The sequence below is a fragment of the Polypterus senegalus genome, chromosome 18 (genome assembly GCF_016835505.1).
Source record: "Polypterus senegalus isolate Bchr_013 chromosome 18, ASM1683550v1, whole genome shotgun sequence".
Lineage (NCBI taxonomy): Eukaryota > Metazoa > Chordata > Cladistia > Polypteriformes > Polypteridae > Polypterus > Polypterus senegalus.
Window position 1 is genome coordinate 61395700 of NC_053171.1, and position 26222 is coordinate 61421921.

At 39.0% G+C, this 26222-nt stretch overlaps 1 protein-coding gene across 3 annotated transcripts in view; it reads left to right on the forward strand.

Moving 5' to 3' along the window:
* The window catches only part of actn1 (actinin, alpha 1), a 192799-nt gene that overhangs the window by 146093 nt on the left and 20484 nt on the right, over positions 1–26222 (forward strand). For 2 of the 3 annotated variants that reach the window (XM_039741933.1, XM_039741931.1), the window contains exons 15-19: positions 7146–7328; positions 18686–18820; positions 19014–19193; positions 22112–22258; positions 26136–26216. In XM_039741933.1, coding sequence (XP_039597867.1) covers positions 7146–7328; positions 18686–18820; positions 19014–19193; positions 22112–22258; positions 26136–26216 — 726 coding nt within the window. The remainder of the gene's footprint in view (positions 1–7145; positions 7329–18685; positions 18821–19013; positions 19194–22111; positions 22259–26135; positions 26217–26222) is intronic. The other variant, XM_039741932.1, reaches the window with a different exon arrangement.

Here is a 26222-nt window from a genome sequence, read left to right on the forward strand (position 1 = left end):
TTTTATTTTTATAGAACTTAAACTATTTCATTCACATGGTTTTAATCCCTCATATGACGGAGTTTTGAGGTTCACAACAAAGCCTTTCTTGTTGAAATTGTTCCCCGTCCCTCCAGAAAAAAAAACTCAACTGAGTAAATGTTTTAATAGCAAGGCAACACATATGGTGTGAAAGTGTATTAGTACATTTATTTATTTTAATAGTTTGTCTTTAAAATGTCTTGGGTGTCAACTAATGAATTATTAATTATAATTATTACTATTAGTTTTTTTTTTTTTTTTAATTAAATCATATTTCCCATGTTTCTTTGTTTAATGAGCTTACATTGAAGAATTTATTGGTAACAGAACATATAGCGTGCACACCAAAATGACTGAAGTAACAACTAACAAAGTGGCATTTTTGATACCATTTTTAACAAAGTTTACTATCTGCCATCAATCACCGAGCACCCCAGTAAAATGACTGTAACCTTTAAATGCAGATTTTTTCACATCACTGTGTCCGTGATGAAACAGTGGACAGGCAACTTCTTGCATATGTTTGCTGATGGACAGGCCGGAATTTTGCATGGGAGTATGCGTTAAATCAAAAAATAAACTGTGCAAAGGTGCATGAACACAAGGAAATTGGTGACAATCACACCTTAGTGTGCCACAGCAAATTAGAATGAACAACTGAATTTCACAGGGCAGAGAAATATTCATAACCGGTGACCTATATGATGGGCACATGCATTTCAAATGTATTTGCATGCATACCTTTTGTTGTGATGACCAGTTGCATCACATTCAGCCCTTCGTTCATTATTCTGATATAAGTGTTACCAGCCTCTCATTGAAATTCACCGTTTGAAATACACGGCCAGCTCATTAGCAGCGCTGAGTACTTAGAAATATTTTCCCGCTCGTGTCTCCAAGTCTGACATCATTTTTGATGCAACTCTCTCGCACCCAGTGCGGGATATAAACCTGCCTTTATGCGGCTCAGGATTATGCAAGGGGGAGCCCATACCGACACATATGTTAACATTAAAAAAAAAGCCTTTTTGCATCTGTTACAATATAATTAGTTTATAAAGTTGCAATGATTTCATTTGCAACTGGTGAACTAAGTAGAAATGACAATTGCCAAAGCCTATATTTGGTTGCATTGGAGGTAATTTTAGTTTTAGTCTGAAGCCCTGGCGGGACCACGGGCTGAGCCACTCGCAGGTTGCTAATGGGCTGCATACAGTGGTGTGAAAAACTATTTGCCCCCTTCCTGATTTCTTATTCTTTTGCATGTTTGTCACGCAAAATGTTTCTGATCATCAAACACATTTAACCATTAGTTAAATATAACACAAGTAAACACAAAATGCAGTTTTTAAATGATGGTTTTTATTATTTAAGGAGAAAAAAATCCAAACCTACATGGCCCTGTGTGAAAAGTAATTGCCCCTTGTTAAAAAATAACCTAACTGTGGTGTATCACACCTGAGTTCAATTTCCGTAGCCACCCCCAGGCCTGATTACTGCCACACCTGTTTCAATCAAGAAATCACTTAAATAGGAGCTGCCTGACACAGAGAAGTAGACCAAAAGCACCTCAAAAGCTAGACATCATGCCAAGATCCAAAGAAATTCAGGAACAAATAAGAACAGAAGTAATTGAGATCTATCAGTCTGGTAAAGGTTATAAAGCCATTTCTAAAGCTTTGGGACTCCAGCGAACCACAGTGAGAGCCATTATCCAGAAATGGCAAAAACATGGAACAGTGGTGAACCTTCCCAGGAGTGGCCGGCCGACCAAAATTACCCCAAGAGCGCAGAGACGACTCATCCGAGAGGTCACAAAAGACCCCAGGACAATGTCTAAAGAACTGCAGGCCTCACTTGCCTCAATTAAGGTCAGTGTTCACGACTCCACCATAAGAAAGAGACTGGGCAAAACGGCCTGCATGGCAGATTTCCAAGACGCAAACCACTGTTAAGCAAAAGAACATTAGGGCTCGTCTCAATTTTGCTAAGAAACATCTCAATGATTGCCAAGACTTTTGGGAAAATAGCTTGTGGACTGATGGGACAAAAGTTGAACTTTTTGGAAGGCAAATGTCCCGTAACATATGGCGTAAAAGGAACACAGCATTTCAGAAAAGAACATCATACCAACAGTAAAATATGGTGGTGGTAGTGTGATGGTCTGGGGTTGTTTTGCTGCTTCAGGACCTGGAAGGCTTGCTGTGATAGATGGAACCATGAATTCTACTGTCTACCAAAAATCCTGAAGGAGAATGTCCGCCATCTGTTCGTCAACTCAAGCTGAAGCGATCTTGGGTGCTGCAACAGGACAATGACCCAAAACACACCAGCAAATCCACCTCTGAATGGCTGAAGAAAAACAAAATGAAGACTTTGGAGTGGCCTAGTCAAAGTCCTGACCTGAATCCAATTGAGATGCTATGGCATGACCTTAAAAAGGCGGTTCATGCTAGAAAACCCTCAAATAAAGCTGAATTACAACAATTCTGCAAAGATGAGTGGGCCAAAAATCCTCCAGAGCGCTGTAAAAGAGTCATTGCAAGTTATCGCAAACGCTTGATTGCAGTTATTGCTGCTAAGGGTGGCCCAACCAGTTATTAGGTTCAGGGGGCAATTACTTTTTCACACAGGGCCATGTAGGTTTGGATTTTTTTTTCTCCCTAAATAATAAAAACCATCATTTATAAACTGCATTTTGTGTTTACTTGTGTTATATTTGACTAATGGTTAAATGTGTTTGATGATCAGAAACATTTTGTGTGACAAACATGCAAAAGAATAAGAAATCAGGAAGGGGGCAAATAGTTTTTCACACCACTGTATGCCTGCGGGATGCCATTAGAGTAGGCCTGTTTTATATTACCAGTGAGAGACATTAGGCATAAAAAGGCTTACTGGTAATGACATTATATAAGTTATTTAATGAAAACCAAAGATTAGAACAGGAATTAAATTATCATTTTTATTAATTTCCAAAGATGGAGAAGAGACTCTAAAAGTTAAAGCAAAACTGTGCCTAAAGATGATTGATTTTGTGATTGTTTACCTTTGGCTTGACCTCCAATTTTATTGCTAAGTGTAATACACAGTAGATAATTTAGTCAAATATATTTTAAAAAAACTATAGCTGGGAAAATAAGTATTGGAACGTGTCAGTGTTTTTCTCAGTAAATATATTTTTAAAGGGGCTATTGACATGGAATGTTCACCAGATGTCAGTAACATCCCAAGTAATCCACACATACAAAGAATCAAAACAAATACAATTTATTTTTGTATAGCCCAAAATCACACAAGAAGTGCCGCAATGGGGTTTGACAAGGAAAAACTCCCAAAAAAAACCCTAGTAGGTAAAAAAAAAAAATGGAAGAAACCTTGGGACAGGCAGTTTAAAGAGAGACCCCTTTCCAGGTAAGCTGGGCATGCAGTGGGTGTCAAAAAGAAGGGGGTCAATACAACATAATACACAGAGCAGAAAACAAATAATCCTCGATACAATACAGCAGTAAAATAAAAATATTACAAGTACAGAGTGGAATTTAACAGTAGATGATATCACATAATAGGATTTGAAAAGTCCATAAATTATGTGTGATATAGTTGAATGGCACAGGGAATAAGTATAGAAGACGCTTACTGAAATGTATTTAATCCATTTATGCCGCGTGTTCCATTATTGGAACGACAGCCATGTTGGAGTTATTTATATCCTACTGCTCAAGGCCATCTCCAGGCTCCAACTTTTCACGCACGTCTTCTTCCTGGGGGTACACTTTATCGTGTCGTGCACAGAGTTAGCGAGTGTGCTGCAGATATTGGTGTGCTGGGATCTCCTCAAGAAGTGATGTGAATTTTCTCACATTTTTGAAGAACCATCCGAAGACAGGTAGATATAACTTTGCTACACTACGTCATATACTAACTTTTGTTTTTTCTATTACTTCTCTACTAGTTATGTTATTGCGCTGTAAAAAGAAACCACCGAAGTTATTGTTGTATTGGTTATGGACTTCACATTTTGCATGTTCCATTTTTGGAGCACCAGGCAAAACCCCTACCAGTAGGACTAATAATATATTTTTCCCTTTACAGTTGAAGATCTCTCTGAAAATGCCTCAAGCTCTATCTTTATATGAAATAACTGACCTGCTAGAGAAACATGACACCATTGAAGCAAGTGCTATAATGATACAACCTTTTGTTGTATCATTTGCTGGTTTCAGCCATATCAGGGTAAAAACCCAGATAATAAACATGAGGAATATGGTGTCGGTGCATCACTTGTCCTGCAGTTTAGTGAGGCACTTGTACAGGCACACCCTAGACAATACCATTTTGTATTTGATAACTGTTTCACCAGCATTGCACTTCTGGATAAGCTCAGTTCAATGAGACATCAGGCAACAGGTACAGTGAGAAAGGATCGCATTGACAAAGCACCATTGGAATCAGATGTAGTGCTAAAGAAAAAAGAAAGAGGCACATTCGATTATCAAATTGATGGCAAAGGCAATATTGTATGCAGATGGCATGATAACAGTTTGTCACGGTTGCCTCATCTGGTGCTGGTATCGATCCCCTGTGTCTTGTCAATCGTTATTCCCCGAAACTGAAAAAGAAGATCCAGGTCCAGCAGCCAAACATGATCAAAGCCTATAATCATTTCATGGGAGGCGTAGACAGAGCTGATGAAAACATTGATAAGTATCGGGCATCAATCCGTGGAAAGAAATGGTATTCAAGTCCTCTGTTGTTCTGTTTCGAATTGGCCTTACAAAATGCATGCCAACTGCATAAAACATATGATGATAAGCCAGTGGATCTTCTGGAGTTTCGCCGACATATTGCATGCTATTATTTGGAGACCCATGGTCATCCTGCAGACCCTGGCCGAACAGGAAGACCTTCTCAGAAGCGCAACATTGATTCATGTTATGATGGCCTGAATCATGTGATAGTCAAACAGGGAAAGCAAACACGGTGTGCTCAATGTCATAAGAACACCACATTTCGATGTGATGTTGCCTTACATGTCTCATGCTTTGCTGGATATCACACTGAATAGCAGGTATTTACCATCTCCTGAGATAAGAAACATAATTTTACGTTATATATAATGTAAGAAGTGGATTTGTCTTGTGTTCCAATTTTGGAACGTCACATAACTCAACAACGGAATGTAATAACATTTTTTTCTCTTCAAATTCTTGTTCCTTATATTTTTCTACGCAACATGTGAATTTCATGCACAAACTCAAAAATTTCAACCTTAGGCATAAATGGGTTAATACAAAGTAGAAAAGCTTTTGTTGGTAATGACAGCTTCAAGACGTGTCCTGTATGGAGAAACTAGTCACATGCGCATTACTCAGGTGTGATTTTGGCCCATTCTTCCACACAAACTGTCTTAAAATCCTGACAGTTTTCTTGGCTGTGTGTTTGGGATCATTGTCTTGCTACTCTCTTTTCTGTTTCTTTTTTCCGGTTTCTTTGTGGTGGTGGCCTGCGCCACCACCACCTACTCAAAGCTTCATGATGCTCAAACAATGATGGACGGATTAAAAGGCAGAAGTCTACGTGACCATCATCATCATCAAGCCCTTCCGTGAGAATCCTAAATCCAAAGAGGACTGTTTCATTTATGTTAGGTAGAATGCCCAGAGGGGACTGGGCGGTCTCATGGTCTGGAATCCCTACAGATTTTATTTTTTTTCTCCAGCCGTCTGGAGTTTTTTTGTTTTTTCTGTCCCCCCTGGCCATTGAACCTTACTCTTATTCGATGTTAATGTTGATTTATTTTGTTTTATAATTGTGTCTTTCATTTTTCTATTCTTTAATATGTAAAGCACTTTGAGCTACTGTTTGTATGAAAATGTGCTATATAAATAAATGTTGTTGTTATTGTTGCTAAAATGTCCACCCTCATTTCATCGTCCGCATCCTTGTAGATGCCAGCAGATTCTTACCAAGAATTTGCCGGTACATTTCTCCGTCCTTCCTTCAATTATGTGAAGTCTGCCAGTACCACATCATGGTGGTCCCACCTCCAGACTTCACTGTTGGTATGGTGTTTTTGGGGTGATGTGCAGTGCTGTTTCTCCTCCAAACATGGTGTGTGCAATGACATCCAAAGAGTTCAATTTTAGTCTCAGCTGACCAGACTATATTCTCCCAGTATTTCATTGGCTTGTCCAAATGTTGTGCAGCAAACTTTAAACAAGCTTCAACATGCTTTTTCTTCAGCAGTGGGGGTCTTGTGCGATGAGCTTGCATAGAGGCCATGACGGTTGAGTGCATTACTCGTTGTGTTCTTTGAAACAACTGTACCTGTTAATTCAAGGCCTTTCTGAAGTTCTCCGCGAGTGGTCCTTAGGTCTTGGATAACTCTTCTGATTATTCAGGTCGTGTCCTGTTTATGGTGAAGTGATGTTCTTTCCACTTCCGGATTATGGCCCCAGTAGTGTTCACTGGAACATTCCAAAGGTTAGACATATGTCTATAACCAGTGCCATCAGTATGTTTTGCAACCATAAGGTTGCAAATGTCTTGAGAGAGCTCTTTGCTTTTACCCATCATTATATGTTTGTTGTGTGACACCTTGGTAATAAGAAACCTTTTTATAGGCCATCAATTAGGACTAAACCAGCTAACTTTTAACTTGCACTGATGGGGGGGATATCAGGATTGTTTTCTAAATACTGACAGATTTCAGCTGGTTTCTTGGCTATCCATGCCTTTTCTTTGTGTGTTCAGTACTATTTCCCTGTGTCATTCCACTTTATTACACATAATTTATGGACTTATTTGTTTTGATTTCTTTGTATGTGTGGATTACTTGGTTTGTTACCGACGTCTGGTAAAAAATTGTCAACAGCCCCATTAGAAATATATTTAGAAGAAAAACGTTGACGCATTCAATACTTATTTTCCCAGCTGTATTTTAGTCAAATCGTAATGGCAATAGTTGTATTGCTTTTATCATTAATGAATGAGTTAGTGATAATTTTAAAAAATAATTAAAGCCATGAGAAACAATACAACAACAAATTTTGACAAGCCCATCTCTGAATTGTTCTCATTGTGAAACATCACAAAAGTGATTTGTTTCTTTGTTTTTTCAGGGTTTAAGCACAGCTCATGAACAGTTCAAAGCCACATTGCCAGAGGCTGATAAAGAGAGACAAGCCATACTGGGCATCCACAATGAAGTTTCTAAGATAGTCCAGACATATCATGTCAATATGGCTGGAACAAATCCCTACACAACCATCAGCCCTCAGGAAATCAATGGCAAGTGGGATAAGGTGAGTATTTTAACTCTTTGTTTCATGGGACATATTGTCTGCTGAAGTAATGTCCGTTTTGTCATTCAGGCAGGCTTTCAGACAGACACTTAAACACCTGTGTAGGCAAGGGACAAAATAGTCCTTGCCCTAAGAGCACATGCAGTTTCTTTTTCAGCTAAGTAGAAAGTCAGTTGATAGAATATGGATTATGCTGTTTGCCACTAATACTGTGAAAGCAGCTTTAAAAATTGCCCTTGTTCTAGTGCACATTTTCTCAGTAACCAGGCATTCTGTAATTCTGATTCAGCTGCCTTGTGTATAACATTGTGATAACTGCAGAATCTGGAAGAGGTGTCTGATTTCAAAATGTACTATTTCTTTATTATGTAATAACAAAGTTTTATGTTTGGTAAAATGTTCAGATTAGGAGTAATGAGCAGGTGTACTTCTCTTTCCTTGCAAATATTAGCTCACTTTTTAAAGCATATGCATTAAAGCAAATGAGATTGAAAAATCTGTGCATATCCATTGCTCTGTTTCCTTAACACGTGCAGCACTGTTAGAGATTATTTACAGGTGGAATTACTAAAATAAAGGATTCTTTTGCTTTTTTTCTTCTTTAAAATAGTAGAGAGAGTTTATATGTTGGAATGGCAGTAGTTACCGTAGCATGTGGTTTGTGAATGCTGTAAAGTGCAAGTTTACAATTTATGTGTAAACAAGTCATCAGCACTTCAGGCTTAATGTCATATCTTTATATGTCTCAAGCATTTTTTCTTTAGGTAAATGAGTAGTATTGTCACTGTCGGTGCATTTGAGAGAAGTTCAGGAAGGTGCAGCAGAAAAATGTTGGGGGTTAAGATTATTTAAATATATTTCCAAGTAAAAGCCTTTTGAGCCTGAGAAATGCGGCTTCGCTTGCAAAGATCTCTTAATAAATTGGCTGATATAAAAATATGGACACAATTTTATTTCATTTTATTTTGTACCAAGTCTGTGCTGTATATGAAAATCACACAAAAGAAGCTAATATGTTGAGCAAGGAACTATAATACTTCTCTGTATACCTGGTATACAGTGTTAGAAGTAGCACCCCCAGTTTTCAGAGTGAAAGGGGAGCGACTTGAACTCAATCTGGAGCACGCCACATAAAGCTGTCTAACAGAAAACAATCATCTCTCAAATCCACTCCTGCCTCTTTTAGGGACTAAACTTGTACTTTATTCATAGTCATTGCAAAACACACTTCAATTTAAAATTGCAGGCATTTGAATTGAAAAGGTCAGATGGTATAAGAGGAATATGTGGTATGAAGACAGCTTCTTCCTGACCAGAGCCAGTAAAGATGTATGCTTCAGTTACATTTTTGTGTAAAGTTTTTTTTTTTGCAGTCTTGTGCCCTTGCACAGTTTAGGAGGATTTAAGTTTCTCAAAAGCATTATTGGTGCTCCTGTTTCCAAAATAAGTTTGTGCAGAGAAGTGTCTAGAGGATTCAGTGTATGGAAGAACTCCACTGGATAGTGTACAGCTCCTTCAACTTCTGCTACTGAGTCAACTGAATCATTTGTCATCTTGTGTGTATTTAGCGTTGCTAAAAGACAGTTATTGATTTTTGTAGGTTTGTAATTTTTAAGTGTTGTTATAGCTTGTTCCCTTAGCCGAGATGCAGGTTTAGAAGATAACTTGTAAAGGACACAGTCATATGAAAAAGTTTGGGATCCCCTCTTAATTCTTCGGATTTTTGTTTATCATTGGTTGCGCTTTCAAAGTAGCAACTTCCTTTTAATAGATGACATGCCTCATGGAAACAGTAGTATTTCAGCAGTGACATTAAATTTATTAGATTAACAGAAAATATGCAATATGCATCATAACAAAATTAGACAGGTGCATAAATTTGGGCACCCCAACAGAGATATTACATCAATACTTAATTGAGCCTCCTTTTGCAAATATAACATCCTCTAGACGCCTCCTATAGCCTTTGATGAGTGTCTGGATTCTGGATGGAGGTATTTTTGACCATTCTTCCATACAAAATCTCTTCAGTTCAGTTAAAAGTGATGGCTGCCGAGCATGGAGAGCCTGCTCCATATCATCCCATAGATTTTTCTATAATCAAGTCAGGGGACTGTGATGGCCATTCCAGAACATTGTACTTCTCCCTCTGCATGAATGCCTTTGTAGATTTCAAACTGTGTTTTGGGTCATTGTCTTGTTGGAATATCCAACCCCTGCGTAACTTCAACTTTGTGACTGATGCTTGAATATTATCGTGAAGAATTTGTTGATATTGGGTTGAATTTATCTGACCCTCAACCTTAACAAGGGCCCCAGTTGCTGAACTAGCCACACACCCCCACAGCATGACGGGACCTCCACCAAATTTGACAGTAGGTAGCAGGTGTTTTTCTTGGAATGCAGTGTTCTTCTGCAAAGCACTTTTTGTTATGACTAGATAACTCAATTTTTGTCTCATCAGTCCAAAGCACTTTGTTCCAAAATGAATCTGGCTTGCCTAAATGAGCATTTGCATGCAACAAGCGACTTTGTGGTGTGAGTGCAGAAAGGGCTTCTTTTTCATCTCCCTGCCATACAGATGTTCTTTGTGCAAGTTGCGCTGAATTGTAGAACGATGTACAGATACACCATCTGCAGCAAGATGTTCTTGCAGGTCTTTGGAGGTGATCTGTGGGTTGTCTGTAACCATTCTTACAATCTTGTGTATCTGCCGCTCCTGTATTTTTCTTGGCCTGCCAGACCTGGGTTTAACAGCAACTGTGCCAGTGGCCTTCCTTTTGCTGATTACATTCCTTACAGTTGAAACTGACAGTTTAAACCTCCAAGATAGCTTTTTGTAGCCTTCCCCTAAACCATGATACCGAACAATGTTTTTTTTCAGATCTTTTGAGAGGATCCCATACTGTCACTCTTCAGAGGAGAGTCAAAGGGAAGCACAAGTTGCAATTGACAGCCTTAAATACCTTTTCTCATGATTGGACACACCTGCCTATGAAGTTCAAGGCTTAACGAGCTAATCCAACCAATTGGATGCAGTTCCATGCATTGAAATCAGCAAAATTACAAGGGTACCCAAATTTTTGCACAGCCGGTTTTTCACATTTGATTTAATTTCATACAACTAAATACTGCTTCACTAAAAAATCTTTGTTCAGAAAACACCCCAGTACTCAGATATTTCTAGGAAATGAAGGACATACTACTGTTATCTTTTTTTTTGTTGAAAGTATAATAAATTATTATGCAGGCTGAGAGGGGTTCCCAAACTTTTTCATATGACTGTAACTTCAGACTGGCCCTGACCTCATCAGCATGTGTACTCCTTGGTACAACTGGTAGGGTTTGCCTGAAATCTCCAGCAAGCAGTACAATAACTCCAGTCATTAACCCGTTATTTTGAATATTTTGGAACATTCTGTCAAGTGCCTCGATACCTGCCTTGTTTGACATTATATACTCATCATATACAATTAATTTGCAGTCTCAAAAAACTCGAGCCATATTACTTTACTTGGTGATGTTGCATAAGGGAGTATCCTTAAAACTTAGATTGAGTGGCAACTTAAAAGCAGGATGTGCTGTTTTTTGATATTTTGTGGCAGCTTCCTTTACTTGTTTTTTCTGTATATTAAATTTGTCACCCTCTTTGGTTTGTTCCTTATGTTTCCATTAAAGGTGGAGTGGGAGAATATCTGGACAAATTGGGTGAAAAAACGTGATAAACTATGATAACTGTGTGTCAGGAAGATCTTCTAGAATGTTGAAATCCCCTCCGAAAAGATCTCCAGAAAACTTGAAATTTCCTCTGCCTTCTAGAGATTTATAAGATCAAGATAATACCATCCCTAAACACACAAAACTGATATGACAATACCTTTACTGCAGCTACTAATTCATAGGTGGTTCCAAACATACCAGATTGAGACCTCTCAGACACACAATCCTCTCTACTGTCCTATGTATCTCCATTTGGCCTTGCCGAGATATATTGGAATATTTCTCAGTTTTCACTAACATATTTAACAACTTATTCACACACCTCTATAGCCATTATATTGCTGCTATAAACAATATATAGCCTGATGAAGGGGCCTTAGCTGCCTCAAAAGTTTGCATTTGTAATCTATTTAGTTAGCCAATAAAAGGTGTCATTTTCACCCTACTTTCCTCCTGTATAAACAATATATGAAATTGAATAAAACGGGCAACTACCATCTCCTTTTATACGCACTATTTTGTACAACATCATGACACCATCCACCTCAAGGTTCTCAACCATTTTATTTTTTTCGACAACCGTTTTTGAATAGTAATACGGTACCAAACCAGCAAAGCGTGTCCATAAAAACTGCAGAAACGAAATAAGACGGATGGTGTTCTGGGGGATCTCCTCCCAGATCTGTTCCAGGGCATCACTGAGCTCCTGGACAGTCTGAAGTGCAACCTGGTGGCATCGGATGGATTGAAACATAATGTCCCAGAGGTGTTCTATTGGATTTAAGTCAGACGAGTGGGGGGATGGAGTTTTGGGTCAGTCAATGGTATCAATTCCATCATCCTCCAGGAAATGCCTGCATGCTCTAGCCACATGAGGCCGTGCATTGTTGTGCACCAGGAGGAACCCAGGACCCACTGCACCAGCATAGGGTCTACCAATGGGTCCAAGGATTTCATCCCAATACCTAATGGCAGACAAGGTGCCATTGTCTAGCCTGTAGAGGTCTGTGCGTCTCTCCATGGATATGCGCCCCCCACCCCCACTTACCCACCATCAAACCAGTCATGCTGAACAATGTTCCAGGCAGCATAACATTCTTCACAGCTTCTCCAGACCTTTACACGTCTGTCCACATGTGCTCAGGGTGAACCTGTTCTCATCTGTGAAAGGCACAGGGAGCCAGTGCAGCCAGTAATATATATATTAATTATATATATATATATATATATACTGTATATAATATAATATATCCATCCATCCATCCATCCTCTTCCACTTATCCGAGGTCGGGTCGCGGGGGTAGCAGCTTAAGCAGAGAAGCCCAGACTTCCCTCTCCCCGGCCACTTCTTCCAGCTCTTCCGGGAGAATCCCAAGGTGTTCCCAGGCCAGCCGGGAGACATAGTCCCTCCAGCGTGTCCTGGGTCTTCCCCGGGGCCTCCTCCCGGTTGGATGTGCCCGGAACACCTCACCAGGGAGGCGTCCAGGAGGCATCCTGATCAGATGCCCAAGCCACCTCATCTGACTCCTCTCGATGCGGAGGAGCAGCAGCTCTACTCTGAGCTCCTCACCCTACCTTTAAGGGAAAGCCCAGACACCCTGCGGAGGAAACTCATTTCAGCCGCTTGTATTCACGATCTCGTTCTTTCAGTCACTACCCATAGCGCATGACCATAGGTGAGGGTAGGAACGTAGATCGACTGGTAAATTGAGAGCTTTGCCTTACGGCTCAGCTCTTTTTTCACCACGACAGACCGATGCAAAGCCGCATCACTGCGGATGCCGCACCGATCCGCCTGTCAATCTCACGATCCATTCTTCCCTCACTCGTGAACAAGACCCCGAGATACTTAAACTCCTCCACTTGGGGCAGGATCTCGCCCCCAACCCTGAGAGGGCACTCCACCCTTTTCCGGCTGAGGACCATGGTCTTGGATTTGGAGGTTCTGATTCAAATCCCAGCTGCTTCACACTCAGCTGCAAACCGCTCCAGAGAGAGTTGAAGATCATGGCCTGATGAAGCAAACAGGACAACATCATCTGCAAAAAGCAGTGACCCAATCCTGAGTCCACCAAACCGGACCCCTTCAACACCCTGGATGCACCTCCCATTCACCACATTTCGCTGTGAGCTGAGCTCCGCAGCTAACGCAGTCTTGAGGAACCAACTTTGTGACGCTGCCACCAAATACTCACAGAAAAATCCACAAGTTAATACACACGCTGTCTCTACAGTTTCTCCACACTCTGAATCCTCCAGGCACTACTTACAAAAGGTTACATTGACAATCGTGTTACGTTATTTTAAAATGTTTCCTTTTCTTAGCACAAGCACAGCTGAGAAGCTTCGATGCATGTGCTCCATAACGCGTAAAAAAAACGCATTTAATCACACTTTGCATTCCAAGCAAAGGGGAACTTCTGGCAATGCATGATTTCCTGGTACACAGATTACATTGATGTACACATCAGAGCTACAAAAATGTAACAGTCGGAAGAAAGCGCGTTGCTACGACTGATTGGAGGAAAATTTCATTTCAAAAGACTGCCCGACGGAAGCCTTGATAAAAGCGTGTTTTTTTGAACATATATATATATATATGTATATATATGTGGATGTACAGTGGTGTGAAAAACTATTTGCCCCCTTCCTGATTTCCTATTCTTTTGCATGTTTGTCACACAAAATGTTTCTGATCATCAAACACATTTAACCATTAGTCAAATATAACACAAGTAAACACAAAAGCAGTTTTTAAATGATGGTTTTATTATTTAGGAGAAAAAATCCAAACCTACATGGCCCTGTGTGAAAAAGTAATTGCCCCCTTGTTAAAAAATAACCTAACTGTGGTGTATCACACCTGAGTTCAATTTCCGTAGCCACCCCAGGCCTGATTACTGCCACACCTGTTTCAATCAAGAAATCACTTAAATAGGAGCTGCCTGACACAGAGAAGTAGACCAAAAGCACCTCAAAAGCTAGACATCATGCCAAGATCCAAAGACATTCAGGAACAAATGAGAACAGAAGTAATTGAGATCTATCAGTCTGGTAAAGGTTAAAAGCCATTTCTAAAGCTTTGGGACTCCAGCGAACCACAGTGAGAGCCATTATCCACAAATGGCAAAAACATGGAACAGTGGTGAACCTTCCCAGGAGTGGCCGGCCGACCAAAATTACCCCAAGAGCGCAGAGACGACTCATCCGAGAGGTCACAAAAGACCCCAGGACAACGTCTAAAGAACTGCAGGCCTCACATGCCTCAATTAAGGTCAGTGTTCACGACTCCACCATAAGAAAGAGACTGGGCAAAAACGGCCTGCATGGCAGATTTCCAAGACGCAAACCACTGTTAAGCAAAAAGAACATTAGGGCTCGTCTCAATTTTGCTAAGAAACATCTCAATGATTGCCAAGACTTTTGGGAAAATACCTTGTGGACTGATGAGACAAAAGTTGAACTTTTTGAAAGGCAAATGTCCCATTACATCTGGCGTAAAAGGAACACCGCATTTCAGAAAAAGAACATCATACAAACAGTTAAATAGTGGTAGTGGTAGTGTGATGGTCTGGGGTTGTTTTGCTGCTTCAGGACCTGGAAGGCTTGCTGTGATAGATGGAACCATGAATTCTACTGTCTACCAAAAATCCTGAAGGAGAATGTCCGCCATCTGTTCGTCAACTCAAGCTGAAGCAATCTTGGGTGCTGCAACAGGACAATGACCCAAAACACACCAGCAAATCCACCTCTGAATGGCTGAAGAAAAACAAAATGAAGACTTTGGAGTGGCCTAGTCAAAGTCCTGACCTGAATCCAATTCAGATGCTATGGCATGACCTTAAAAAGGCGGTTCATGCTAGAAAACCCTCAAATAAAGCTGAATTACAACAAGTCTGCAAAGATGACCAAAATTCCTCCAGAGCGCTGTAAAAGACTCATTGCAAGTTATCGCAAACGTTTGATTGCAGTTATTGCTGCTAACGGTGGCCCAACCAGTTATTAGTTTCAGGGGGCAATTACTTTTTCACACAGGGCCATGTAGGTTTGGATTATTTTTCTCCCTAAATAATAAAAACCATCATTTAAAAACTGCATTTTGTGTTTACTTGTGTCATATTTGATTAATGGTTAAATGTGTTTGATGATCAGAAACATTTTGTGTGACAAACATGCAAAAGAATAAGAAATCAGGAAGGGGGCAAATAGTTTTTCCACACCACTGTATATATACACACACAAACACACACACACACATACATACATACATACATACACACACACAAATTATATATATATGTGTGTGTGTGTGTGTATATAGGATGTGTATATATATATATATATATATATATAGTGTGTGTATATATGTAGATATGTATATAGATACAGTGGGATGCAAAAGTTTGGGCAACCTTGTTAATAGTCATTATTTTCCTGTATAAATTGTTGGTTGTTATGATAAAAAATGTCAGTTAAATATATCATATAGGAGACACACACAGTGATATTTGATAAGTGAAATGAAGTTTATTGGATTTACAGAAAGTGTGCAATAATTGTGTGTGTGTATTATATATATATATATATATATATATATATATGACAGCAACACTCATAACAGTGACAAAACAATTACATTGACAAGTGACGTGTCAGTCTTGCACCCCAAAACACAATGCTGAGTTCTCAGTACTTTAGCAAAACCAGCTTTATTCAGCTTGAATCCGGAACAGCACGTTTATTTATTGAAGCAGGATCTACTACTCTCCTAAACACAGACACAGCAATCAGGCAGGATCATGGCCAGGTTAGTGGCCAAGTAATTGTGTTCCCTGCATTTATAATGTTCCTTGCATCACTCACTGACAGCAGGCACTTATAGCGCAACTGTGATCTTTTTGGATTTGATTTTGCGGTGAACAGCTACATAGTTGGGAGCCAGCGGTTGACCTGGCTGTCTTCCACAGATGAGGCAATCGTGTTTCAGGATGCTCCTGGATGTGTCATCCCATTGGGGGGGGAGTCCCAAAAGATTTTAGAAATCTTACCATATATATATACAGTAATCCCTTGCTATATCGCACTTTGACTTTCGTGGATTCACTCTATCGCGGATTTTAAATGTAAGCATATCTAAATATATATCACGGATTTTTCGCTGGTTCGCGGATTTCTGCAGACAATGGGTCTTTTAATTTATGGTACATGCTTCCTCAGTTTGTTTGCCCAGTTGATTTCATACAAGGGATGCTATTGGCGGATGGCTTAGCAGCTACCCAATCAGAGCATGTATTACATATTAACTAAAACTCCACAATGATATGATATGCTTCCCGCGCGGTGCTTGATTGTTTGCTTTTCTCTGTCTCTCTCACTCTCTCTGCCTGACAGAGGGGGTGTGAGCAGAGGGGCTGTTTGCCTAGAGGATATGGATGCTCCTCTTCGGCATACTTCAAAACCCAAAAGCACGTATTGATTTTTTGATTGTTTGCTTTAATCTTGCGCTCGCTCTCTCTCTGACGTTCTCTGCGCCTGAAGGAGGGGGTGTGAACAGAGAGGCTGTTTGCACAGAGCCTATTTGCTTAGAAGATACGGACGCTCCTCTAAAAAATGCCGCTTTATCGCGGTGCTTCGGCGTACTTAAAAGCACAGAAGCACGTATTGATTTTTTGATTGTTTGCTTTTCTTAGCGAGCGCTCTCGCTCTCTCTCTGAAATTCTCTGCTCCTGATGCGCGCACTCCTTTGAAGGGAAGATATGTTTGCATTCTTTTAATTGTGAGAAAGAACTGTCATCTCTGTCTTGTCATTGAGAACAGTTTAAACTTTTGACTAAAGGGTGTTATTTCATGTCTAGAGGGCTCTAATAATGTTAACAGTGTGGGAGAGTTTATAAGGGCTTAAAATATATAAAAATAACCATACAAACATAAGGTTTCTTCTTTGCAGATTTTCATCTATGGCGGGGGGTTCTGGAACGCAACCCCCGCGATCAAGGAGGGATTACTGTATATTGTTCAAAGACAGCCTCCGGACACAGACAGACAGACACCAGAATGTCCACAACACACATGTTTATTTTATATAAGCACCACAATGCCTTAGTCACCAACAACTGTCTCTTTTTTTTCTCTCTCTCTCTCTCTCTGTCCTCCACTCCCCTCCTCACAAGCTCCGTCTCCTTCTTCCCAACTCCGGCTCATGTAATTGAGGGAGGCAGCCCCTTTTATAATAACCAGGATGGGCTCCAGGTGCTCGGTCCGAAGACACTTCCTGGTGTGGCAGAAGTGCTGCCATCCAGGGTTCCATGATTGTCCGGGCACCCCCTGGCGGTGGCCACGTCCTCCTACAGGGATGAGCTTCCTAGCTCTGTTCCGGTGGCCCCCAAGTATACCAGGGTGATTACCCTCTCGTGGCCCACGGGAGGTATTGTCCCTCTCGTGGACTGTCCTGGCATCCCGGCTGGGTAGGGTCCCCGCTGCCTGCCACTATATATATATATATATATATATATATATATATATATATATATATATATATATACGCACACATAACATCCGTAGTCTGAGTCTCGATCTGATTGTATGGGTGGTTACCTACCAGGTAACGTCCAAGGTTCGATTCCCGCGAGGGGTGCAGTGGAGTGTATATATAAAAAATAGAGAGAGAGGTTGTTTGTGCTAGAGAATAATATAATTATTTTGTGGTATCTCTTTGCCAGTAATATAGTGTGATTACACTGTGATGTGGAGTTTGCATCTCTCTGTCTGCATGGGTTCCCTCCATGTGCTCTGGTTTCCTCCCACATTCCAAAGAGACACAGTTTAGATAGATTGGCGATGCTAAAGTGGCTGTGTGGTGTGTGCGAGTGTGTTCCTCTACTGGTGCCTTATGCGGGGGATTGACCTTGCCATGTGCCCTGTGCTTGCTTGGATAGCCCCTAGCCCCCTGCAACACTGCCCAGAATAAGCAGGCTTAGAAAATGGCATGGTATGGTAACCAATCTGCTTTAAAAGTTGCCTTGTATATAATTAAAGCCAAAGCAAAGACGAGCATGACCTTAGAGTATGACATGTTGGCATCTGTTTCACAAGTTTATCCACCCACCCCATATTAACTGCAACATTCTGTGTTAGAGTTCATTAACAAATGTGTCCTTATATCTTTAAAAAAGAGCATTATTACTTGTATTCTAATTCTTTTCCTTGTGGATGCACTATATTATTTTTTTTAAGAAGAGTTAAAAGAAGCCAACCATTGTGAAGTTTTCTGCAAACAAAAAATTAATAGAAACACAATTCAGAACCATTAGGTTGAATTGGATTTGTGGTCATCCCAGCCCTGAAGCTGTGTGGCAGCAGTTCTAACCACTGTTTTATCTTGCTGTCAAGTTACAATGCCTGCTACTGTTACTGTATATAATGTCCTTTACTGGATATTTATTTTTTTATCGTTGACTAGTCATTATTAGAAAGTAAATATGTTAAAATATTTGTTTTGCCAAATTAATATATTAAGTTTGTGCACTGTGATTTTGCTTTCACCTGCATGTGAATTTTAAATCATCCAAAATGGCGCCTCATTGTTTGAGATGTGCTCACTCCGTTTTTAACAACTCCTGCTCTGAATCTCTACCCAGGTGAGACAGCTTGTTCCCCAGAGAGATCAGGCACTAATAGAAGAGCATGCCAGGCAACAAAACAATGAACGACTCCGGAAACAGTTTGCTAGCCTAGCAAATGTTGTTGGGCCCTGGATCCAAACCAAGATGGAAGTAAGTGATGAGCATTTATTTATTTATGTTTTTATTCATTTTTTTTTTACTTAGCCTGGTCCAAATAATGTATATGTGTGTGTGTCTTTGTGTAAATTACTTCATGCTGTATTGATTATGTTAGGACACACATTCATGTAATCTAGTTGGAGCTAGGTAATTGATCTCTTTAAATCTTTCTCTTTTTACTTAGGAAATTGGACGCATTTCTATTGAAATGCACGGCACCCTGGAAGACCAGCTTAACCATCTTCGCCAATACGAGAAGAGCATTGTTAATTACAAGCCAAAGATTGACCAGCTTGAAGGAGATCACCAGCTTATCCAAGAGGCACTTATTTTTGACAACAAGCACACCAACTACACTATGGAGGTAGTGTGTCTTAAATCATATTGTGCAGTTTTTCTGAGGTATTTTATTATACATTCAAACGTTAGGTAAATAATTAAAAGAAAATGTAATCCATATATTTTTATTAGTGGTTCTTGTTAAAGCCAGTGATTGATTTAATAACATAAAGAATTTTACAATGAATCATCTGAAAAAGGTTTGATAGCAACCCGTTTACTTATTTCCTTAACATACTTAAATAATTATTTAAAAAAAAACTGTTTATTCAGCTTTTCCTTTCCCTTTTTAAATTAATCATTATTTGACATACAGTATACTTAATTATGAATGTAATAATGATTTGTTTGCCTCTTAGGGTGTCTGTTGTTCTCATAATGTGATATCATTAGCATGCATAAATTCTCTGACCCATTTTATGATAAACAAAGCTGCTTTTCTAGACTTGACCTTCAGCATTGGCTGCACTGTTTTATTTTCTAAAGCTACACATGTTTAAGTTTCAGCCTTAAAGCCAATTATTCTTCTTCTTTCACAGTACACCCTGAATATCATGATGAAAGCAGAGTCATTGGAGTCTGTGTTAGTTTTGCTTGGGATTAATTGAATAACATCCTGTATAGTGTACTTTAAATAGATTTATTAAATTGCTGATAACAAGTATTTCACACAGAACCACTCTGCGAATGATGTAGGGTACTGTGCTACTTATGCCACCATTATGCTCATTCTACTAGTTAATTCCTTTGCTAAAATCTCAAATTAATAAGAATGCATTATCATAGAAAAAGCTCTAAATATGCTTTGATTTTTGAGTTTGAGAAAACCTAAATAAAGTTAACTTGAGGCTGCTGTCCCATTTTTAAAATATTGCACATTTTGTGTGCAGCATGGAAACTGTTCTGTTCATAGCACACATCTACAATTTGTAACACCTACAGTACCTTGTATATGTTCTGCTAAACACACAGCTGCGTAAAAAAGAGGCACTTCTTTAACATGTATGTGCTCTTACTTATGTTATCCATCTCTCAAAACAGTTTGTAGTATGAAAACCAATATCAACTTAAACTCCCTAATGTAGCTTTTCAACACATCTTATATGGATTATAAATCACCACATCAGTGTGCTTTTTAAATAGTCTACAGTATTTACTAAAAACAAGTTTTCACTTCAAGCGGAAGGCCAAAAATTTATAGAAGCAGGTCTTTTGTTTCTCGTATATCTGTACATACTGTGAATTTTAATCTAGCAATTCAAGGTCTAATGAAAAGACTCGGGTGGTTATATAAATAATGAAAAGTATGCCAGAACAATTCCCCATAATATCTGATGTCTTAAAAAAATAGTATTTTGAGTATATGAATATGAAAATTAATGTAACTACAACAGCAACATTTATTTATATAGCACATTTTCATACAAATAATGTAGCTCAAAGTGCTTTACATGATGAAAAAAGAGAAAAAAGACAAAATAAATAAGAATTAAAATTGGGGAACACTAGTGACATAGAATAAAAGTAAGGTCCGATGGCCAGGGAGGACAGAAAAAAAACTCTTGAGGGGTTCCGAGGCCACTAGACCGCCCAGCCCCCTCTAGGCATTCTACCTAACATAAATTACCTCAATCAGTCCTCATGGTATTCGAGGTTCACATGGAAGAACTTCATGATATACAGTCATGTGGACTTCTGGTCTTTAATCCATCAATGTAGGGACATCACAGTGCTTTGATTGGGTGGTCAGAAAACCAGAAAAAGAACAGCAGAGAAATTAGGGATTAATACGGATTTTGGTTCCACCATGAATGATAATAATTAATTGAATATACAGAGCATCAGGATTAAACTAAAATGAAGCTATGAGAAAGCCATGTTGAAGTAATGTGTTTTCAGCAGTGTTTTAAAGTGCTCCACCGTATTAGCCTGGTGAATTCCTATTGGCAAGCTATTCCAGATTTTAGGTGCATAACAGCAGAAGGCCGCCTCACCACTTCTTTTAAGTTTAGCTCTTGAAATTCTAAGTAAACACTCATTTGAAGATCTAAGGTTACAATTGGAGTGTAAGGTGCAAGACATTCCAAAATATAAGATGGTGCAAGATTATGTAAGGATTTGTAAACCATAAGCAGTATTTTAAAGTCAATTCTGAAAGACACAGGTAAACAATGTAGTGACATCAAAACTGGAGAACTGTGCTCATATTTTCTTTGCCTAGTTAAGATTCTAGCAGCTGTATTCTGCTCTTGTTGCAATCGATTGATGTCTTTTTTTGGGTAGTTCTGAGAGGAGTGCGTTACAGTAATCTAGTCGACTGAAAACAAAAGCGTGAAGTAATTTCTCAGCATCTTGCAATGTTATAAGAGGTCTAACTTTTGCTATGTTTCTTAAATGAAAAAATGCTGTCCTAGTAATCTGATTAATATGCAATGTAAAATTCAGGTCAGAGTCAATAGTTACCCCTAAATTCTTTACCTCCGTCTTGACTTTTAATCCTAATGGATCAAGTTTATTTCTAATTGGCAAAACATTTCTGTTTTCTCTTTATTTAGTTTGAGAAAATTACTACTCATTCATTCATGATATGGATAATCTGACGGAAGCATGTAAATCGAAAAGAGCAGCAGACTCGGGATAGAGCTTTAGAGCTACTAAAGACTTGAGGATAGATCTATAGTATTATTAACATCTTTGGACAATCAGATTGTAATTGATGGAATAACAGAAATAATTCCAATCTGCTTTACTTGTTGTTCATCTGTTTTCTAAATTGTTTGCAATGTTGACAGGCCCGGTACCTTTACCACTGAATAACTGTACTCTCTTGCTGGTATTTACACTTACTTATTATTACAAAATGACTTTATCCTTGAATATTTAGTCCCTATCTGTTAAGTTTTTTTCATTTTTATTAACATTACCCTCTTCATTCCTCTACAGCACATTCGAGTAGGCTGGGAGCAGCTGCTCACCACAATTGCAAGGACCATCAATGAAATTGAAAACCAAATCCTGACACGTGATGCCAAAGGCATCAGCCAGGACCAGATGAATGAATTCCGAGCTTCCTTTAACCACTTTGACAGGGTAAGTGCATGAGCTGACACACACTAAGAATAATTTAATATAAAAAAATAAAATGGAAATAAATAGATAATAAGGAAAAAGCTGTTAGAGCTTGTTTATATCACTTTATAGCAACTCATCTTCAAGTAAATGGTCCATCAAGATCTTATTTTGGTTTAAGGTGATGCTTGGAAAATTATTGTCTCTTCATTGTTGTTATTGGAAAATGTAGCAACCTGCTTTGAAAGCTTTTATACCAGTGTTTAAGGTCAATGTTGCCTAGAAGAAGATTAAAACATGCAAACCTGCTTTATATAACTTAAAAACAGCTGTATTTGTTTCAGTTGAATTAGTTAATTTGGTGTATATTGCTTGGTTAGGATTCATATTATGGAATCATTTGTTTTATGTTTCTCGAATAAACTGCACCTGAATAGCTTGTTTCAGTTATATAACAAGATTGTTTTACTTGGTTGTTATATATTTAATAAAAAAAGCTAACACAAAGAAGTCATATGTGAAAATGGAAGTGTAAGCCCACCTAATTATTCAGTTTCTTACAGAACATTATTAGTAGAAATGATCTAAGGTATTGTTTTACGTATGGCTTAATTACAGTTATCGGTGTCTTAATTATAGCATTCCAAATGGGCTGAGGTCTGGAGGTTTACTTGGCCATTCCAGAACCTTAATTGTTCTCTTTCTTTAGCTGAAGTTCCATTCTGATCTACATGATGTGCATAGGAGCATTTTTCTGTGGCTTGACTGAATCTGTCCAGAAATTGGATCATTAGTCAGATATGTCTTGTGCATAACATCCAAGAAACTAAACTTCTATTTTTTCTTTCCAGAGGACATTATTTCAGATCAGCCTAAACCATGATGCAATTGTCTTTTTGGAGAGTAGAGTTTTTTTCTTGCCATGAAAGTGACTTGTTGCATTAGATTTTTTTCCTGGTGTTAAGAGTAATGAAATACAACATTTACCCTGTGGACAGAGGCCCAGTAGATCCAAGGAAGTAGCTTTTGTTTTTTGTGGCTTCTCTGAGAATAATTGGCTTGAGTCACTGGATGATTTTGCTGGTATACCCACTTGTGGGAAGATTGTAAACTGTGTTAACTTTTCTTTATTTGTAAACAATTGTTCTCTGTGTATTGATAGACCACAGTAGAGTAATGGGTTGCATCAGTTCACTGCTTCTCTGAGACCTTTGCAGGTATATCTAGTCCAGTACTTAGTGTTACCTACCGCGGGCGTCAATGCCCCTGAATAAACTGCAAAAAATAGTCCATTTAATGTTGAAGTGGCATAAATTCTACTGGTTTAAATGACCTACTCATCTTATGTGGAAGTTAAGAGTGCACTTAATTTGTCACACATTACTTCTGTATGTTGGCTTTTTTTAATTAAAAAAATAACAAAGTAAAGACAAAGGATTGAGAGAGTGTATACTTTGTTTTAATTAAACATGTACCTTATTATTCACCATGATGCTGTCAGTAGATTAATCATTGTAGGTTATTAACATTATTTATATCATTGTAGATTATTAACATTATTTTTAATGCATAATATATGAGAGAAAATATGACCACTTTTTGGGTGGGTTTTACTCTTTCTCTTTGGGTCAACCTGAAGTACTAGGATTCATACATATGCTTATGTATATGTACAGTGGTGTGAAAAACTATTTGCCCCCTTCCTGATTTCTTATTCTTTTGCATTTTTGTCACACAAAATGTTTCTGATCATCAAACACATTTAACCATTAGTCAAATATAACACAAGTAAACACAAAATGCAGTTTTTAAATGATGGTTTTTATTATTTAGTGAGAAAAAAAATCCAAACCTACATGGCCCTGTGTGAAAAAGTAATTGCCCCTTGTTAAAAATAACCTAACTGTGGTGTATCACACCTGAGTTCAATTTCCGTAGCCACCCCCAGGCCTGATTACTGCCACACCTGTTTCAATCAAGAAATCACTTAAATAGGAGCTGCCTGACACAGAGAAGTAGACCAAAAGCACCTCAAAATCTAGACATCATGCCAAGATCCAAAGAAATTCAGGAACAAATGAGAACAGAAGTAATTGAGATCTATCAGTCTGGTAAAGGTTATAAAGCCATTTCTAAAGCTTTGGGACTCCAGTGAACCACAGTGAGAGCCATTATCCACAAATGGCAAAAACATGGAACAGTGGTGAACCTTCCCAGGAGTGGCTGGCCGACCAAAATTACCCCAAGAGCGCAGAGACGACTCATCTGAGAGGTCACAAAAGACCCCAGGACAACGTCTAAAGAACTGCAGGCCTCACTTGCCTCAATTAAGGTCAGTGTTCACGACTCCACCATAAGAAAGAGACTGGGCAAAAATGGCCTGCATGGCAGATTTCCAAGACGCAAACCACTGTTAAGCAAAAGAACATTAGGGCTCGTCTCAATTTTGCTAAGAAATATCTCAATGATTGCCAAGACTTTTGGGAAAATACCTTGTGGACTGATGAGACAAAAGTTGAACTTTTGGAAGGCAAATATCCGTTACATCTGGCGTAAAAGGAACACATCATTTCAGAAAAAGAACATCATACCAACAGTAAAATATGGTGGTGGTAGTGTGATGGTCTGGGGTTGTTTTGCTGCTTCAGGACCTGAAAGGCTTGCTGTGATAGATGAAACCATGAATTCTACTGTCTACCAAAAAATCCTGAAGGAGAATGTTCGGCCATCTGTTCGTCAACTCAAGCTGAAGCGATCTTGGGTGCTGCAACAGGACAATGACCCAAAACACACCAGCAAATCCACCTCTGAATGGCTGAAGAAAAACAAAATGAAGACTTTGGAGTGGCCTAGTCAAAGTCCTGACCTGAATCAAAATGAGATGCTATGGCCTGACCTTAAAAGGCGGTTCATGCTAGAAAACCCTCAAATAAAGCTGAATTACAACAATTCTGCAAAGATGAGTGGGCCAAAATTCCTCCAGAGCACTGTAAAAGACTCATTGCAAGTTATCGCAAACGCTTGATTGCAGTTATTGCTGCTAAAGGTGGCCCAACCAGTTATTAGGTTCAGGGGCAATTACTTTTTCACACAGGGCCATGTAGGTTTGGATTTTTTCTCCTAAATAATAAAACCATCATTTAAAAACTGCATTTTGTGTTTACTTGTGTTATATTTGACTAATGGTTAAATGTGTTTGATGATCAGAAACATTTTGTGTGACAAACATGCAAAAGAATAAGAAATCAGGAAGGGGGCAAATAGTTTTTCACACCACTGTATATATGGTACTTTAAGAAGTACTTTTTTTTTGCTACACCATAAATTGGTAGCTGTGGTGTAAAAGCTGAACAGCAGAATAATTTAATAATTTAGTTAGGTTACCTGTTGAAAAATTTGCTTCAGAAAATCAAAATGTTAGTATAGTATGTGTGCATTCTCCCTCTCCTATATTCTGCTAACCAGTGTTACTAAAACCACTGCTTCATGTAAATGGCAAGCCTTGGGCTTCTGTGTTAAGTGTATTTTATAGAGTGTTCATTGACTGCAGGTTTCTTACCAGCTAATAAAGTTAATTTACTAGTTAATTACAACATAATGATTTCTTTTGTTCTGAAACGGAAATGAATTTAACCATGCCCAAGGATTTTGTCTGCATTAACTTAGGCGGCCAGTCTAAAAGCCTCACCATGTCAAATGAGTAATGTGATGTGCCAGGTCTAACAGTTGTGCACTTTGTTTTGTTGTCTCTGACCCTTGTGCATGCCCCCTTTTCCTGTGTGCATGATGCACCTCCCTCACATGACTGTTTCGTCTGCATGCCTGCCGATTCTGATGGCACGCCTTCCCTGCACTGGCACACTGTTGCCCGTCCTCGCCACTGCCACTGACTGGCCAGGATCACTCTGGAAAGCTGGGTCCTGAAGAGTTCAAAGCCTGTCTCATCAGCCTGGGTTTCGATATTGCCAACGATGCACAGGTATTT